The 17,191-nt window shown below is 48.6% G+C and overlaps 1 protein-coding gene across 1 annotated transcript in view; it reads left to right on the top strand.

Annotated features, from left to right (window-relative positions):
* The window catches only part of CACNA2D4 (calcium voltage-gated channel auxiliary subunit alpha2delta 4), a 114,508-nt gene that overhangs the window by 96,497 nt on the left and 820 nt on the right, over nucleotides 1-17,191 (top strand). Inside the window, exons 29-38 of the mRNA XM_042889971.1 lie at nucleotides 1,181-1,225; nucleotides 2,142-2,204; nucleotides 4,323-4,393; nucleotides 5,247-5,322; nucleotides 7,048-7,100; nucleotides 8,096-8,151; nucleotides 9,499-9,519; nucleotides 13,491-13,608; nucleotides 15,937-16,049; nucleotides 16,445-16,527. Of these exons, the coding sequence (XP_042745905.1) occupies nucleotides 1,181-1,225; nucleotides 2,142-2,204; nucleotides 4,323-4,393; nucleotides 5,247-5,322; nucleotides 7,048-7,100; nucleotides 8,096-8,151; nucleotides 9,499-9,519; nucleotides 13,491-13,608; nucleotides 15,937-16,049; nucleotides 16,445-16,527 (699 nt within the window). The remainder of the gene's footprint in view (nucleotides 1-1,180; nucleotides 1,226-2,141; nucleotides 2,205-4,322; nucleotides 4,394-5,246; nucleotides 5,323-7,047; nucleotides 7,101-8,095; nucleotides 8,152-9,498; nucleotides 9,520-13,490; nucleotides 13,609-15,936; nucleotides 16,050-16,444; nucleotides 16,528-17,191) is intronic.

The raw sequence follows: 17,191 nt of genomic DNA, 5'->3' as shown, positions 1-17,191 counted from the left end.
ATATGTGACCCCCAGGTGGTCACGCTGGCTCCTTATGGCTGTATTTCTCTGCTGTGCTCTGTAAAGACAGCAGTGAGGCTGTGCATGCATCTGTGGGTGAAGCCACCTTCCCCACAGCATCCGTGAGCTGCTTGGAGCTGTAGTGCAAACAATGTGACAATCACTGGCCCTCCCTCGAAACTGAGCAGAGGGATGGAAACCTGGAAATAGAGTTTGTTCTAAACTCAGGATGAGAAACAAATCCTACCTTAGAGTAATGGCTTTGTTGTACTTTGAAATTTGCTTCTTGGTATTGAGAATCATCCAGAAAGAGGCTGGGGCTTCTGCATAATAAGGGCTTTGCAGAGAGAAAGGGCAGTGGGGGAGGGGGGAGCAGGCAGGCTGCAACACGTCAGCATCCTCCCCTGGCCCTGGAAGACCTCTGGCAGGAAGGGGACCCCATGTACAGAAATGGCAATGCCGTGTCAGCTTCCCTTTCTCAGCTGCTAGCACGAATAGCGTGAAAAATAACACAAAGAGACAGACATGGGCAACCACCACCAACTCCGAACAATTACAGAATCAATAAGCACCTGAAGGGCTTTGTTACTCGCCACTTAACCCCTCGTGTCCCCACCCGATTCAGTGTTGTGAAACACATGTCAAATCCAGTACACAGAAATCCTAAATGAAACAAATGGATGGTGCCCGGGGCTACACAACCACCATTCACATCCTATTTTATCATTAGCTGTCCCGAGAATAAAGAAACCAACAGCAATAACAACAACAACAAAAAAACCCCGCCTGAGAATAATTCTGATCTAAAATACCATGCCATGTATTTCCCAGCAGATGCTGAAATACGTGCTGTTTCCTTGCCAGCGCACAGCAGCCTCTGCTAGCACAGCAGAGCTGGCTGCTGCCCCTTCCCTTACCAGCTCTGGCTCTGCTCTGGGCACAGAGTTCTGCTGAGAGTATGCTGGGGCAGCTAAGGGGGCATTGCTCACTGGGGAGGCACAGCACAAGGACTGCACATGGCCATGGACTGACCAGCCTGAGGGTGCTTCTTGTCTTGTTCCAAATGCCAGCTGACCTGCAGAGCTTCATGAGATGCTGGTGTGGAGACCCTGTGCAGTCCCAAGGGGGAGTCTGGAAGATGAGATCATGTCTTGATGTAATTCCTGCTTTTTCTTTCCAGTGCAGTGCCTTCGATGGTGCCTGTCCACTCAGCTGTCAGGACGATGTAAGTTGCCCAGATTTCCTCTCTGTATCTGCAATGGGAACTATTGATGGTCATGGAGGTCTCTATCTCTCCAGACATCAGGTGCTGCCTGCCATCTCACAAGAGGTTGTATAGCTAGGGTAGGACAGCTTAGATATTCCCTTGACTTAGATGTTCTGCTAGTAGTGACATCAACTGAGACGTCAGCCCTGCCCACAGCAAGGGATTGGAACCAGATGATCTTTAAGGTCCATTCCAAGCTAGGCCATGCTATGATTCTATCCCAGCTGAGCCCACCAGGGACACCTGGTCTCCAGCCGTCCATCTCTTCTAAGGCAGTCCCACCAGTGTCACCAGCCTGCCAGAGAGAGAGGCTAGCAGTATGACAGTATGTGCTGGACTGTCCCCTTTGCATTTATGCCACTGCTTTGCATGTCTCAGCATACTGAGGACATGATATTGTGCCCAGGAGAGTGGAATCACCACAGTTATCCTCCTGTGTTCATCTAGGACTATGATTTTTGGAGCCCCGTGCCTCCATTTCCTACTTTGCAAAGTAAAAATGATAAAAGCAGCACAGGTACTAAGTGGTGAGGAGAGGGTTATTTAATGAGTGATTATAAAATATGAATTGTGGAGATGGAAAACAGTAGAAGAGGGATACCTTCCAGATATCCTGTCAGTGCCTACAGGATGTATCATCTCTTTAAGAGTGGTTCAAACTGTGTTAGCCCTACATACAGCCATAGCATGACAGCATCTCTGCCACAAGCTGAATACCTCAAAATGGGGAAGCAGAGGGAAGTCAGTGCTCCAAAGCCTATGTTAGCTGTGTGATGGGGCAAGGCATGGCAGTGTTGGGGCTGAGCCCACACACTTCACTTTGTGGAAGCCACACAGCACTGTCTCTGATATCACTTCTCTTGCATCTCCGCAGGTTCTGAATTGCTTCCTCATTGATAATAATGGCTTTATCCTTGTTTCCAAAAGACCTCCAGAGGTAAGAGTACATAAGAGAAGGAGGGGAGGGTGCATGGTGTGCTCACTGAACACCAGTGAAGCCCAACAAGGGCTACGAGGGTGGCCAGGTTGTGGTGACACTTGGCTGTGTGGTGAAGGGACAACACATCCCAGGTAAGGCAGGAGTTTGTGATGATAAGGAAGGAACCGGTCATGTCATCCTTTTGTTTCCTTTTCTCCTGTGGATGTGACTGGGACAAGCAATACGTCTATGATAGAAGAAAATATGTCTTAGCAGCTATAGTTCTTTGCAAGTGTTGGCAAAACAGTAGTAGGGGAGAATGAATGGCAGACTGTATTTCAGTTTCTCACAAAGCCTGTAGCAGAGTATCTCGTAAGAGGCTGTTCAAGAAGTTATAGTTTGAAAGTGGAGCACGAGGTAGTGCCATTCATCTCAAAGCAGCTGGGACAGAAAAGAAAAAGGAGGAATAAAACAGGATTTTGGTAATAAAAATTTGTGTGTCCCTTATTTTCCATCTGGACTCATCTTGGTTACCATGCTCGTAATAGGCTGGCAAAAGAAAAAAGTGAGATTGTGAATCCAGCAGACAATTACACAATAATTTCAAAGAAGCCAAAATGAGGGCTGCTGGGACTCACAAAGCAAAGTGAATCTGCACCACTGTATCACCAGGGGGTGATACAGACAGATATAAAGATATAAAGAGGGCACACTGCAAAGAAAAACCAGCCTCTTTTCTGTCAGGACAGTGACCTACCTGGCACGGTGACTATTTCAGTAAAGGTCCCTGTTCAACAACTTGTTTTGCCAAAAATAAAACAAAGAAAACTTGAAAAATAAAGAAGGAAAATACTGCTTGTTCCAGTTACAGTGCTTGTTTCCCAGCATAACCATGAGCATCCACACTCTTAAACCCCAAAGAGAATTCAAGACAACAGCACCATTAAATCAGTATCTGTGCTTCGTAGCCTTGCTAGCTGAATGATGCTCACTTGGTGCTCTGCAGCCCCTCTGTCCCATCCCACACCCTGCCCTGTGGAGATCCTTTGGGCCCCAGTAACCACTGCCTGAAGCTTATCAACAGCCAGATCACAGAAAAAAAAAAGGTACCAGAGGTGACATTTTGTGCTGTGAACCTCTGAAATCGCCAGGACATGTGGAAACCCAGAGCCGGGAATAAGGACAAACATGGCAGAGGGATTCTTAGGGGAGCCCCATCTGTGGTCCTGCAGCGGCCCTCTGCCCTTGTCACAGCATGGAGTGAGAAAAGCTATTTCATGCTCAGACACCTTCGACATCAGGGATGATTAAAATCCAAGTGCTCAAAGGGGAGTTGATGTTACATACTTACTTGTATAGTGAAACATCTTTTAAAGCTTGTTGGGAAGACAGTATCTTCCCATAACCATGTAGATGATTACCATATGATCTTAGGTAAATTTATTTACGGAATTTATTTAAGATTTGCTTGTTTGTTTTTGGAAATGCCCAACTCAAAAAAAAATGGAGTCATCTGTCATCTGCTAGTGCTTTCTAAATAACTAGGGGCCTATCAAAGAAAAGTAAGAGGAAAAGTAAGATGTCCCCCCAAACTGCAGGGATGGCTCCATCGTAGATGGGAGCTACTTGTTATGTCAAACTCCATGAGTCAGGAAGAGACAAAGGACAGCACATTTCCTCAGTATTATTATGAGTATTTTATTTTCTTGCTTGCAAACAAAGAAGTGAGCTTGGCAGATTCTGAGCAATTTTTGAATGGATTTGTCATGATTTAGTAATCAAGAAAGCCAGAATTGTTGTTTATGTGAAATCTCTAGAGCAGCAGTTCTCAGGTCTGGGGTTGAGATATTTGAGGTCGTTGACATCAAAACATAAATGGGACCAGAAGACCACAAAGTCCACATTTAATCCAGGCATGCCAGTGGGATCTGGGGACTGTTAACCGGGCTGGTGATAGGGGAAGTCCTCACCAGATGAAGGTCAAAGCTCAGCACTGCCTTCTTACAGGCATGTGTGGTGTGTAGTGTACCTCCAGACAGTCTAGGTTAGCTGGAGCAGGAAAGAAATTTTACTCTAGACATGGAAATTTTACTCTTGATAGCTTATGCCATTTTTTCCCCTTTCTTGTGCTTGCAGATTGGAAAATTCCTTGGTGCAGTGGATGGCTCAGTAATGACCCAGCTACTGAACATGGGCATGTTCAGACGGTAAGCGGGGGTCCCTGCTTCATGCTTATCCTTGCTCAGCTGATGTGTGGGGCAGAGCACGTTAGGCTCAGCAAGCAGTCCTACTCAGCAGTGCAGGATGCCTGAATAGGCATCTGTGGCTCTTTGCTACCAGAGCAACTTCAGCTGCCCACATCCTCCCCTGACAGGCTCAGCCATTGTCACCCCACAGCATGTTTCTCCTCCTCTCTGTTCCTCCTACGGCTTGACGCACTGAGATGTACAACGCCAGTCTCAGTGTTGCCAGAGAACAGCGGCTCTCTGCCTTCTTCAGGGCACAGTACTATGGAAATGCACCCTGGCATTTGAGGTGAAAGCACTTCATTTTCTCCCACCACTTGGAAGGCCTTTCCATGAGAGATGGAATGAGGGGTCTCAGAGGCGGCACTGCATTTGTCTGAGAACATTCCTTCCCTTATAAAATCTTTTATAAAATCTCTCTGACCACCTCTCTCCATTCTCCCAGCACATTTCAAAAGAAAACTCAGATATTCAGTGACATGAAAGCAGGAACTAGGGGAACTTACGGAATACACAATTATAATTCTCCAGCTTCAGATTCTGCTTTACTCATCACCTGTAATTAGGGATGCATTGCCTCCCATACTGGCCCAGTTACGTTAATCCAAGTCCCATATTTCTCCTTTTTCAAAGTCCAGCACTGACCTAACAGCAAAGACATATTTAAGCAGGCCACTGCTTTAATTCGTCCACACAGAAACTTTTTTGTAGAATGGGACCCAGGTAGGATAAAGTAGCATAGGCTGCCATGAGTGGCCCATAGTCGGTTGGGTTGCTTGCTTTTCACTGCCTGCTTATTTTGTTTTAATTGCAGGGTGACAATGTTTGACTACCAAGCAATGTGCAAGGTGCCCTACCACCACCACAGTGGTGCCCGGCCGCTGCTCAGTGTACGTATCCCACTGCACACAGGGATTGTCTGTGGAGGCTTTTTCCTTGGGCATCTCCGACAAAGTGGTGTAGCACATGTAGTGTAGCACACTGCCCAGAAGAGCTTAAGGGCCATTGGCTTCCAAGTGCTGGGAAGATCTAGACTCATCTGAGACAAGTTTCTGAGGCAGTAATGGCCACTGACAGTGGTTTCTAATTTGACTATTGGCATGTAGGATCCTACTGATGATTGGAAGAAACAGGGAGGGGGCAGGAACCAGACTATACCAGCTTGCAGCTGAAATGAACAGAAATGCTTTCACAGGACGTGTTTTCATTCAGCAGTCCCAAAGGGAGAGTTGCCCTGACAGTGAACAGAGCATCAGAGAGGCGAAGTTGTCAGCCTTTCAGGTAAAGCATGAGTGGGCTGGGAGTAACAGAAAGAAGGGTCAAAGCTGCTGAGAAGAGCTGACAGCCCAGAGAATAAACTATCAGAAGTTGCAACCTCTCTTTAATCTGATACAACAGATAACATAATTCCTCTCTACCTTTCTAGCAGCCTTGACCAGGCAGAACTAAGTCATTAATCAATACTCAATCCAATTCAAATTAGCTAAAGTAACCCTAAACAGAGATGTATTTATTATTGATATGATGATTTGACTGCTGAAAGTGTGGTGTGCTGGAAGTACATCTAATGGCATAACATTGTCATTTTTTTTTTCTAGTAAAATAATTTTCAACAAAGTATTCATTTTAATAGCTATACTGAAACTGGATAGATAAAATATTGTGATTGTACTGAAAATATTTGCTTGATCGAGAATTGAAAAAAATGGCAAAATACATCAGCTGCCAAAAGTAGGTGAATTGAGAAGAGAACAAAAGAATCAACCTCCAAATTCCATCTCTCCTTTTGTCCCTGTAGCAAAATCCTCAAAAGGGAAGAAAGAAAAGTCCATTTATAGATATATATATAGTTCGAAGGAAAAAAATCAGTCAAATCTCCAATCATTTTACTACTTGCTGACATATCTTGCTTGAAGATAAGCCAATTAGCAGTAATTAAACATTCTCTCATGTCCAATGACTGCTGCATGTTTTGGGTTCCAGGACATGAGTGTAAGTTGGAAAGGGAGAAATGAAACTTAAACATGGTTACTTACCCCGAAGTGAAGAACCAGCAGGATCCTCTGCAGAATAATTGGCCCTGGGATGATGCTGGATTTTCAGTTCATAGCAGGACAGATGGAAGACAGTACAAGTCATGCCATCTTGAGGAAAGGCTGCATGAAATCACAGTTAAACTTAATCAATAGCAGATAACACCAACTCCTGGACAATGCTGTAGCTTGTCCCAGAAACACCACTTGCAATTGGAATATAAAAGCTTCCTAGAATGGTGGTGCCCCATTTAGCTTTATTTCTCTCCTGCTCTGAGCTTTCAAGGTCATCCATACTGGAGAGAAATCATCAAGCAATTACATCTTCAAAGTCCTTCACACATCTGTGATAAACTCCCTGACCCTGACTGGGAGGGGTGAGAAGATATTATTAGCAGCAAGGCAGTTGCTGCTTCTGATGTATTTGAGTGTTTTCCAGTGATGCCCAGACCTTGAATTTCCAACCTTCAGGAGCTCTGAGCAGTGGAGGGAATTGATCTGAAACATGGGGTCCTGCATAACAACTGTATACTCTCTGACCAGGTCCTTATAGTGTGTCTCATTTCTTCTTTTGTTCTCTAGCCAATTTATGCCTTTCTAGCTGCACTGAAATGGCTGATAAGTGATTTCCTCATGTGAGTACAAAAAGATGCGGGTATTTGGGAGGCTCAGACTAGGCGGGGTGAGAGCTGAGAGGACTGTGAGAGGAGGCTATGCACAGGACATCGCTGTCAGCCTTTTTGTGACATTCAACCTGGTGCATTGCTCCCAGGAGGCAGAAAGCTATTACTATTCCCATTTCACAGAGGCAGAGGCAGAGGCCCTAAGCAGGTCTGGGATTTACCTGAAGTCACTCAGTACAAAGCGGCAAAGTCAGAAATAGGACTTGGGTCTCTGGAGGCCCTGCAGGTCCTTGATGCTAAGTCCTCCTCCCTGTCTCACTCTCCTATGATAAGTGATTCCCCCACGGGGTGAGGGAGGCCAGAAGGAAGCAGGAAGCTCCCATCTGAGTGGCAGGTGAGGGAGAAGAGAGGGGTCTTGTGTCAAGCTCTGAATCAGGCATACTTCACACCACAGAAGGAATAAAAATTAAAGCTCAAATCAGGATCAAGCTCAGATTAAGACCAGAGCTGCTGAGCTTTCTGGGCCCAGGCTGAAACAATGATCGTGAACATCCCAACTCTAGAGGCAGCAATGATCCAGGTGCTGGGCCTTGAGCCTGTTGGCACAGCACAGTTCAACATGGCTTGTGGCTAAAGTCTGTCTCACCACAGTGCTGACTCCCCACAAGCCACCTGTGCCCCTCTGGGGCTGCCACTTTCAGCCCTTCACCAGTAGGTCCCTGAACAGTATATCCTTCAGGGAAAGCCCACTCAGTTATTCCACCGTATAGATCCCACAGTACAGATCTACACACCATAAATAAACAAATAAATAAACCTAACAAACAGACAAACAAATTAAAAAATTCAGACTTGCACTGCCAGGAAACTTGCAGTACACTTGTTAGAGGTGATGCACACTGGGCCACAGGGCCATCTCTTGCATCCTTGATGACATCCTTGATGACTGACCCTTACATCCTTCCAGGCTGCTGAAAAAGCATCCCCTGTTCTTGCTCTTTTGACAGCTTCCTGTTGGAGTTTAACATGAGTAGCTTCTGGCACTCTGACAATGTGGCAGACGGTGAGTATGCGGCAGTCCAGCCACCCCATAGCAAGTGAGTGTCACCACTGCTGGTGGCAGCAGGAGCTGTATGGAGAAGCCAAGCCTCATGGAAGAACACACCATCCCATCACATTTCCCTTCGCAGACACTGGAAGCCAGCTTCTAGGTCTCAGCACTACCCTGTTTCCCTCCCACCCCCATCTCAGCCTGCCCAAGCTCAAGGAAAAGTCTGTGCAGCTCACAGATTTCTTTCCTCAGTGTTTTTGCAAGGAGAAAGGGAGGCTTTTCCTTCCAAGCACCCCACCCTGCATGCATGTCTATCAGCCAAAAAGTCCTCCAGTTGGAAGGGTTTCCTGTCTTTGATAGTGATGGCTCACAGGATGGGACACAGTGGTGCCGCATCAGCAGGCTCTGCGGAACTAGCAGGAAAGCCTGTAAGATTCAACCAAGAACAAGCTTCTTTGCATCCTTTGATTCAACCATGCTGTGGGATTCTCTGTTGAGTCATCCTACATGGATCAAACAACGCACTGAGGGCCTTTGCTTTCCCACTGGCTTTACAAGCTGGTGGCACCTGGCACCACACAGCAGCTGTGTGCAGCAGAGGAAGCAGAGAGGTGTGGGTTAGGGGTCTAGGTTGAAATCCACTGACTTGCCCTGTAGCTACTGTGCTGCCTGCTCAGAGTGTTCTGGAAGCCTCTGTCGTCCCATCCCTGCAGGCAGGGAATGTCAGTGGCCCCAAGGTAGCCCTAAGGGACAGGCAAGATCTACACTCCTGTATGTAGCAGTGTAGATGCCATCACTGCTTCCTTACAGACTGTCAGCACTAGTGGTGCTTTGGGTGATGACAGAGGAACATTCCCTGCAAGCTGTGGGACTTTCCTGGTCTTAACAAGGTAACATTCATTTTCAGAGAGCAAATTGCCCTTCTAGTCAGAGAACCAGCCCAGCATCTGGGTGCTGTCAGTCCCACTTACCTCTTCCAAAGGGGATCTGCAGACACAGCAGTAGAAGTTACAGTTTTCCTCTGTGAGGCACTGATGGATGCTGTTTAACTTGCATGGAGTGTCCCCCTGCAGAAATCAGTGAGAAAGAGTCAGATGAGCAAGTACAAGATTTCTTATAGTAACGTTATGAATGGTAAATGGCTGCAACTTTATTTAATTTTTGTTTGAGGATGTCTGAGGGGGAAGGGAGAAGGTTCTTGCTGCTTCACTACTCATCACCATTTCATTTTGTGCTTTCTTCAACTCTCCTATATCATCTCCATGCCTGCTATGTCAAACTCATCTCCACTGTGCTGCCATCATGTGAACCTGTCTCATGGCTCCATCTTCACTGTTTGTGTGCATGCCACTCTTCCAGCCAAGGCTGTCTTCCATCACTGTAAGTAGAACCAGTGAGTAGCAAAAAAGAGGAGGATCTAGCTAGAAATCCCAGGCTAGAAATGACAATTTTCCCCTTTTTGGACAACAGGGAATTTGCAGAAGGATGTCACGGTGGTGTGGCAGTGCCTGGCTATTTCCCTCCACTCCTTGTTTAGCTGGCTGAGCTGGGAAGGGACACGGCAGCCTGCTCAGTAACTGCAGGCACAAATGAAACCATCACATAATGACTGTAGAACAGATGGGCCCTTAGCTGCTGTGATGTGGTTTGTCCCTCACTATGCCTCCCAGCAGCCCCTGTCTTTTCAGGTGTTACACCAAAGTCAATGCCTTCTGTGGGTCCCATAGTCTTCGGATATTAAGAAGCATTTAAGTCTCCTGTTCCACACCCCACGGTTTAGCTCCTTCTGATGAATAACAGCCCAGCCCCAGGGTAATGCAGAATTACATTCAAGCAGTTTAACTGATAAGTATATGCTCTAGCTCATAAATCCACTCCTGCAGGAAAGCTAGAAATCCCTCCAGACAGAGTCCAGACTGTGGCTGTGTTTGTATCTCACTGCTTCCATACCTGGCTCATGTTTGCTGGTTTGCGCTCTGCCCAGCAAGACGTATGTGTGAGACAGAGATAGAGAAATAGAGACAGTTGGAATGTGCCTCATGCGTGAAGAAAAGGAAGAGCAGGGGAGTGTGGCTGATGAAAAACTGAGGGTCCGTGCACAGGGGAGGGAGTGGCAGGGTGAAAGGAAACCACTGGAGCTGGAAGGAATGGGTTGCACATGTTGTTAGGAACAGGCTGAGGATTTTTGCCAGGGACGTTAACATTTTCTTGAATGCCTGCCAAAGCTGGTGAATGCAAAGCGTATGTAGAGAAGGAGACATGTTGTGGGAGAGAAACTGAGTACACGTGAATTCGGGGATACGTACAGAGGAATTAATGTTAGGGGATCTAATAATGCACATCCCTGCTCAGTGTGCACTGATCCTATTTCTGCTTCCCAAATTCTTGTGCTTTCTGGGAGGGCAAGGCTTGCCACTGGAGTATGGGCATGATTGATTCGGACTGCACTCCTTGTGCAAATCTGCTTCCCAGAGATGGTGAAAAGACATTTTTGCTTCCACAGATTTCTCATTGCTCTCAGCATCTCCCTCCCCTCTGTGTCAGTAAGGGCTTCTGCTTTTATGGATAACAGTGCAGATTTGAAGGCCTTTAATTAAGCCAGAGATACTCCCAGCCAAGACACGCAGCCTAAGAAAGAATATTTCTAGAATTCTGGAGCTCAGAAAAGTTCCTTTCTGACTGCAAGATAATGTACTCAGAGGATATTTTACAAGCTCATCAATTAAATTCTGTGTTTTGTATTTGTATCTAAGCAGCAGATTTTGTCTCATTTGTACCAGAGTAAATCCACTGACATGGGCGCAGACATTTGTGACGTATGCTGGTGGCAAAGGGCTCACAATCTGGGCTGCACAGTTCGCAGCAAGGAGCAGGGCCGCCTTTGCTATTCAGAAGGATTGGTTGCCAACTGCCTGACAAAGTCTTTCTGGAAGTGCAGATGGCAGCAATGACAGCCGGGAATTAACTCACGCTTTGCTATAAAGTTTGCAATTTGTTATCAGCTTCTCCAACTGTTTACTAAGCCCTGACCGCCAGGCTCTCAGAGCTGCCGATAGCGTTTTGATGTTCAGTGTGTGCACGCAGAGGCTCAGTCCCAGCGTGCTGCTGATGCTGCACATGCTGCTGGGCCCTCTGAGATTCAGAACACTGCTGCAGCTGCATTGCTTCCAGGCAAATTAAGTGGCAGTAGGCTTAAGCATAATCTCTGTCTCAGGTCTTGTCTTGGTTCACAAGTCAGAGATTGTAAAGTTGCTTGTTTTCATTTAGCCTGTGCCACAAGGCTGATCTAAGACAGCCTGTGCAGGAGCTTTAAAGTACATCTTAGTGCATGTGATGAGGTTAACCCAGAGCAAGGCAACTGTGGATGCCCATGAAAGGCTGTGGGCAGAAATGTTAGCAACCAGCCCATACTGCCAGGGCTGAATTGCTCTTGCAGGGGCCAGTCCTGCAGTACTTTCCATCACTTACCTCTGGTCTGGTTTGGGAGCTGCATCAGAGCTTGGGTAGATGTGTGCCTGTAAGCAGTGCTGGGCTGGCTGAGGCTCCAGGTATGTTCTTGGTGTGGGTTTAGCTGCCTTTCATAGTAAGGCCCTGTTCTCCAAACCCACCAACTCCAGCACAACAACCCTGATTATTCATCACTACTTCTATCCTGTATTTTGTAAGCCTGGGTCTGATTCACCCCCTACCTGTGCTCCATCCTTCACACCACTGTTTTTATGTTGCTTTAACTCCATTCACTTCAATGACACTGTACCAACAAGCTGAAGCTGATGGAGAATGAATTGCTTTGCTGGGGATATAGGAAAAATGAGGACCTGGATAAAATCTCTGTTTTGTCAGGACCATGACATGAGCAGCATGATAAATTCTTGCAGGCAGTTGTGCAACACCTGTGGGGCTGAGGGGTCAGGCCAATTCTCTTTAATATTTCCATAAATTACGTGGATGCAGGACTTTAAGGTATACTAAGTAAGTTTGCAGACAACTCTAATACAGAGGAGCTGTTGACTCCCTCGAGGGCAGAGAGGACTTGCAGAGAGATCCTGACAAATTCAAGGGCTGGGAAATTACCAACTGTGTGAAGTTTAACGAGATCAAGTACTGGAATCAGCCCCTGGATATATGTACAGAGTGGGGGACAAGAGGTAGGAGAGCTGCCCTGCGAAAAGGAAGCAGTGTGCCCTGGCAGCCCAAAGGGCCAACCATGTCCTGGGGTGCATCAGGGCCAGTACTGCAGCCAGGCAAGGGAAGGGGCTGTCCCATTCTGCTCTGTGCGTGTGGCTTCACTTCAAGCTCTGTGTGCAGGTTTCGGTGCCACAACATAAGAAGGACATAAAACTATGAGAGCATCCGGAGGAGGGCTGTGAAGATGGTGAGGGGTGTGCAGGGCAAGGTGTGTGAGGAGCAGCTTGGGGGTTAGGGACACATTCTTTGCCAGAGGGAGATGGGCATGGAACAGGCTGCGCAGGGGAAGCTGTCACAGCTGTGGGGTCTTGGCACATACGTTCCCAAAGAGGTGTGTGCCTGTGATAGTCTGGCCACAGGTTACGGAATTAGATATTTTCCAAGCCACTAGTATGGCAAATTAAGTCTGAAGGAAAGGGTTCCTGCTCCATTCTTCCCTCTCCGTTAGTCCATCAGGGATTTCACTGGCTAGTTTATGGTCACCTGCTCTGTAGCCGCTCTGTGCTGGAAAGTGCTAGTAGCTTTTGTCATCAAAGCACAAATGGAGATATTATCAAGAGTGCTGAATACTGATGCCGAATTCAAGTCCTGTCTGCTTCTGGATCTGTAAAAAAAGAGAAACCCAAACATGCTACTGAGAGGCGTTCCCATAGCCTGGAAGGATTTCGGTGGGAGGTGAGAGCTCAGGAGAAGAGCACAAGGTGCAGCTGTGGGGGATCTGTGTCGCAAGGAAGCATTTAAATCTTTGTTGCATGCTCAGAGCCCTTTGTATAACACTGCATGCCCGGGACCAGGCAGGACACGAGGCCTCGGTGAGGACAGCAGGCTGGCAGCCCTTGTAGCCTCTCACCCTGCTGTGCGCTGGGCCAGACGGTGTGAGCCGTGGAGCAGCCCTGCACACGCTGGTTTTCCCGCACCACCTAGTGGGAGCCGGGATGGCTGCAGTGCTCAGCTGCTGCTCCTCGGGTAGGCTATGGTCAGAGCGGGACAGGCCTTGATGGAGCCCTAGTTTATAGAATCATTCAGGTCATAAAAGACCGCTAAGATCATCCAGTCCAACCACCAGCCCATCCCCACCGTGCCCACGGCACCTCATATCACAGTGCAGACCTCTCCTTTGTGTTCCTCTGACGTTGCCTGTTCTCTCCCTCCTCCCCACACAGCCCACAGGCACAAGAAGCACGACACACTGCAGCCCTGCGACACAGAGTACCCCGTGTTCGTGTACGAGCCGACCATCAAGGAAACCAACGGGCTGATCGAGTGCGGGGACTGCCAAAAGTAAGAGCTACAGCTGTCCTTCTCGTAGCGGGAATCACAGCGCCCGTGCCCAAGCAGTGCCAGCACTGGAGCCTGGTGGCAGTGGGAATGGTGACAACCTGAGTAGAGCCACTCGCCACCGTGCCCAGCACATGTCCATGCTTTGTGTGCAGCGAGCGCGTCCCCAGAGAGGGGAATGGCCCCGCTGCAACTTCTTGATAAAGAGAAGAATCAGAGCCATCTGTTAATAAGCAGAGGTGTCAGGAGGAGGAGGGAGAGAGCAGTCAAAAAAAGAAAAAAAGGTCTCTTTCCATTCTGCAAATTTCAGAAAGGAACCCTCTGTTTTTTCACGTTTCTGGCAAATGTTTTCTCCTTAAAATTTTCCTTTTTGCAATGCTTTCAGCTTTCCTTTCCGCTTTTCATTCTCCCTTTTTTCTGTTTTTCTACCAAAAAAAAAAAAAAAAAGAAAAAAAGAAAAGGAGGGATTAGGAGAAAAAAAGAAGTGTTAAACCAAAAGAAAGCAAAACACGGGTACACATTTTAATTTCTGTTTTCATTTTAAGCGAATGAGCAGTCAAAAATAACAGAAAGGCATTGTGAGAAGAGCCATTTTCAGCAGTCACATGGCACCCTCAGCACTCACGTGTAGAAAGGTGAAGAGAGGATGAATTTCCACTGGCCTGGCTTTTCCTAATGTGCTGTTGCACAGACCCACAGAGGCCAAAGAGATCTGACTGGAATCCCTCGTAAAGCAAAGCAAAGCCCTACCTGGTCTGGCTTCAGTCTTGGACTAGCTGCAGGAAAGAATTAAAGGTCAGGAAAACAGCCTGTGCTAGTCAGCACGGCTTGATGAAGAACAGGCTGTGCCACGCATTGCCTGAGCTCAGAGCATGGATTTGCTGACAAAGGCTGTAGGGGGAGTTCTGTAAGGCACAGACCAGCACCTTGCCCCGTGGGGATGCAGTATGCCTTGCCTGATGCTCAGCACTGCAGCAGCAAGCCAGGCTCTGCTCTGTTCCTGTATGGTTATAGGTGCGGGCTGGGTTCATAGCCCTGGAGCTGGGTGTGCCTCCTGCACCTTTCATGCAGATGTTCAAGGGGAATGAGAGCCCCAGCATGGGCTCTGTGGAGTGTTAGCTGATGACCTGCTCAGACACACAGGCCTTCCCGGTGCCTTTTAGAAATTCCAGATGGTTCCCAGTGCAGGGAGAAGCTGGGCACTGCTTTGTTCTGGGCACCTCCATTGTGATGGCAGGGTTAAAATCTGCCTGTCCGACCTCCTGGAGCAGTCATTACTCAGGAAGGAATGAAACAGCCTCAGCAAGTGGCAGCGTGTGACATTCAGCACCTCTAGAAACAAATATGAAGTTCCCTGAAGCCAAGAAGCAGACAATGGGCAGTGAGCTGTCAGGGAAATTGGTTCTTCAGAGCAGTTGAGTCGATCAGGGCATCCTCACAAACTTGTATGCCTGCAGCCCGACCCAGAAGCCCTCTGCCTCAGCCAAGAGGAGGAACAGAAGTGGCACAGACAAGGCATGGGGTGGGAGGTGATGCAAACTGGTGAGGTGGCACTATGCAGCCACAGGTACACACAGCCTCCTGTGTGCAAAGCCATTTCTGAGCTGCCCAGGTACGTGCACGTGTGTGCACACTCATGCATAGTCACACACACACGTGTATGCCCTGCCCACATCAGCCCTCCAGCTCCTGCACAGCCTATACTCCCTCATGCAGGTCCTCACGTGGGTGTCGTCATGCAAAGACTTGCATCTGGGCTCATCCTTATTTGCATGTGCCCATGCTCACCCCTGGACCTTTCTGCTCATCCCTCAGGGAAGGGAAGGGACAGACAGACTCAAAGCTGCAAGAAGATGAAGCACTCACGATGTTACTGGGATTCTTCATGGCTCACTCAAGTAATGTGATGTTCAGAACTCTGCCCCTTGAGGACCACAGAGCACAAAGTCCCTCTTGTTGTTGGGGCACAAATACAGATCGCCTGAGTGCCAGCACACCTCCTGATGAAGCTGGGCCTTCCAGCTGTGCTCCTCTGAGCCACGCTGCCCAGTTTCATGCTGCCTCCATGTGCCTGAGGAGTGGCTCTGCTCGGGGTCGGTTTTTGGTCATTTGGGTTCTGCTTCTCATTTTGGCTTTTGCGCCCTGTGGAGCTGTGCTTCTGAGCTGGCTGGGCACTTCTCCATAGCAAGGTGTACTCCTCACTCCTTCCCCACCTTCTGCTGCTTCCCTTTCCTGAGCTGCTTGCTTTCCTTTGGGTTTCTTTGCACCAGGCAGTGGTGGTGCCATGAAGGGTCTGGCTGCCATTTCTCCATCTCTCTCTTTTCTTCGCAGAATGTTTGTGGCCCAGCAGATTGCCAGCAGCAACCTGCTGCTTCTTGTGACAGATGCCACCTGCGACTGCAGCATCTTCCCACCTGTCCTGCTGGATGCGAAAGAAGTCAAATATATCCTTCTGCTGTGTGCTTTTGGGCTCAGGGCTGGTGAGGGTGGAAAACCTGCTCCCCTGGCAGTTCCCATGGGGAAAAGTGTGGAGTGCACAGCCTGCCTGTGGGATAGCAGGAGGCAGGGAAACAGAACAGTGTGGTGGAGAGAGCAGCACTGCTGCTGGGCCTCCTGCATACATTTCTGCCATTCCCAGCCATTGGCCATTCCTCGTCTTCTTCTAGCTCCTGGAGGCCTCCCAACCCACGCCCCTGCAACATGCTGGGAGGCTGCTGCCCTTCCCCGACCTACCCTGCTCAGACCAAGGCCATGCAGAAGCACCCATAGGTTTGCACCCCGTTGCTGTGTGCTGCAATTGTGCCTCGTCTCAATGCCCATGTCCTTAACAGCCCTGCACACAACGCATCGGTGAAGTGCGACCGCATGCGCTCCCAGAAGCTGAGGCGGCGACCAGACACGTGCCACGCGTTTCACCCCGAGGTATGGCTGTGGGTATACCCTGAGGTATGACTGAACAACCCCAGCTCCCTCAGCCTCATCATAACACTTGTGCTCCAGACCCCTCACGGCTCCATTGCCCTTCTCTGAGCACACTCCAGGGCCTCAATGTCCTCCTTGCACTGAGGGGACAGAACTGAACACAGTTCAGCCGACCGTGTGTCCTGGGAGCCACAGGGCTCTGCCAGGCAGATCTTGCCTTAGGATGGGGAAGGGGATGCACTTGAGGTGCAGCCCCACCAGCGCTGAGTGCAGAGGGATGATCGTCTCCCTGCTCCTGCGGGCTGCACTGTTTCTGATACAAGCCAGAATGCCACTGGCTGCCTTGGTTACCTGGGCACATTGCTGGCTCATGTTCAGCTGCTGTCAACCACCATCATAAAATCAGAATTGTAGCGGTTGGAAGGGACCTCTAGAGATCATGTAGTCCAATGCCCCTGGCAAAGCAGGCTCCTGTGCAGATTTCCAGCCACTCTGCTCCATGCCTGTAGGATTGCGTGGGGTTGATGTGACCAAAGTGCAGGAGCTGGCACTCGGCATTGCTGAATCTGATACAGTTGACCTCAGCCCAGCGATCCAGACTGTCCAGATCCCTCTGTAGGTCCTTCCTACCCTGAGGGTGGGCTTTGTGCATCCCACTGGCTGT

The sequence above is a fragment of the Lagopus leucura genome, unplaced genomic scaffold (genome assembly GCF_019238085.1).
Source record: "Lagopus leucura isolate 7727_CA_CO unplaced genomic scaffold, USGS_WTPT01 Super-Scaffold_100159, whole genome shotgun sequence".
Lineage (NCBI taxonomy): Eukaryota > Metazoa > Chordata > Aves > Galliformes > Phasianidae > Lagopus > Lagopus leucura.
The sequence above is the reverse complement of the archived record's forward strand: the minus strand, read 5'-3'. Positions and strand labels throughout refer to the sequence as shown.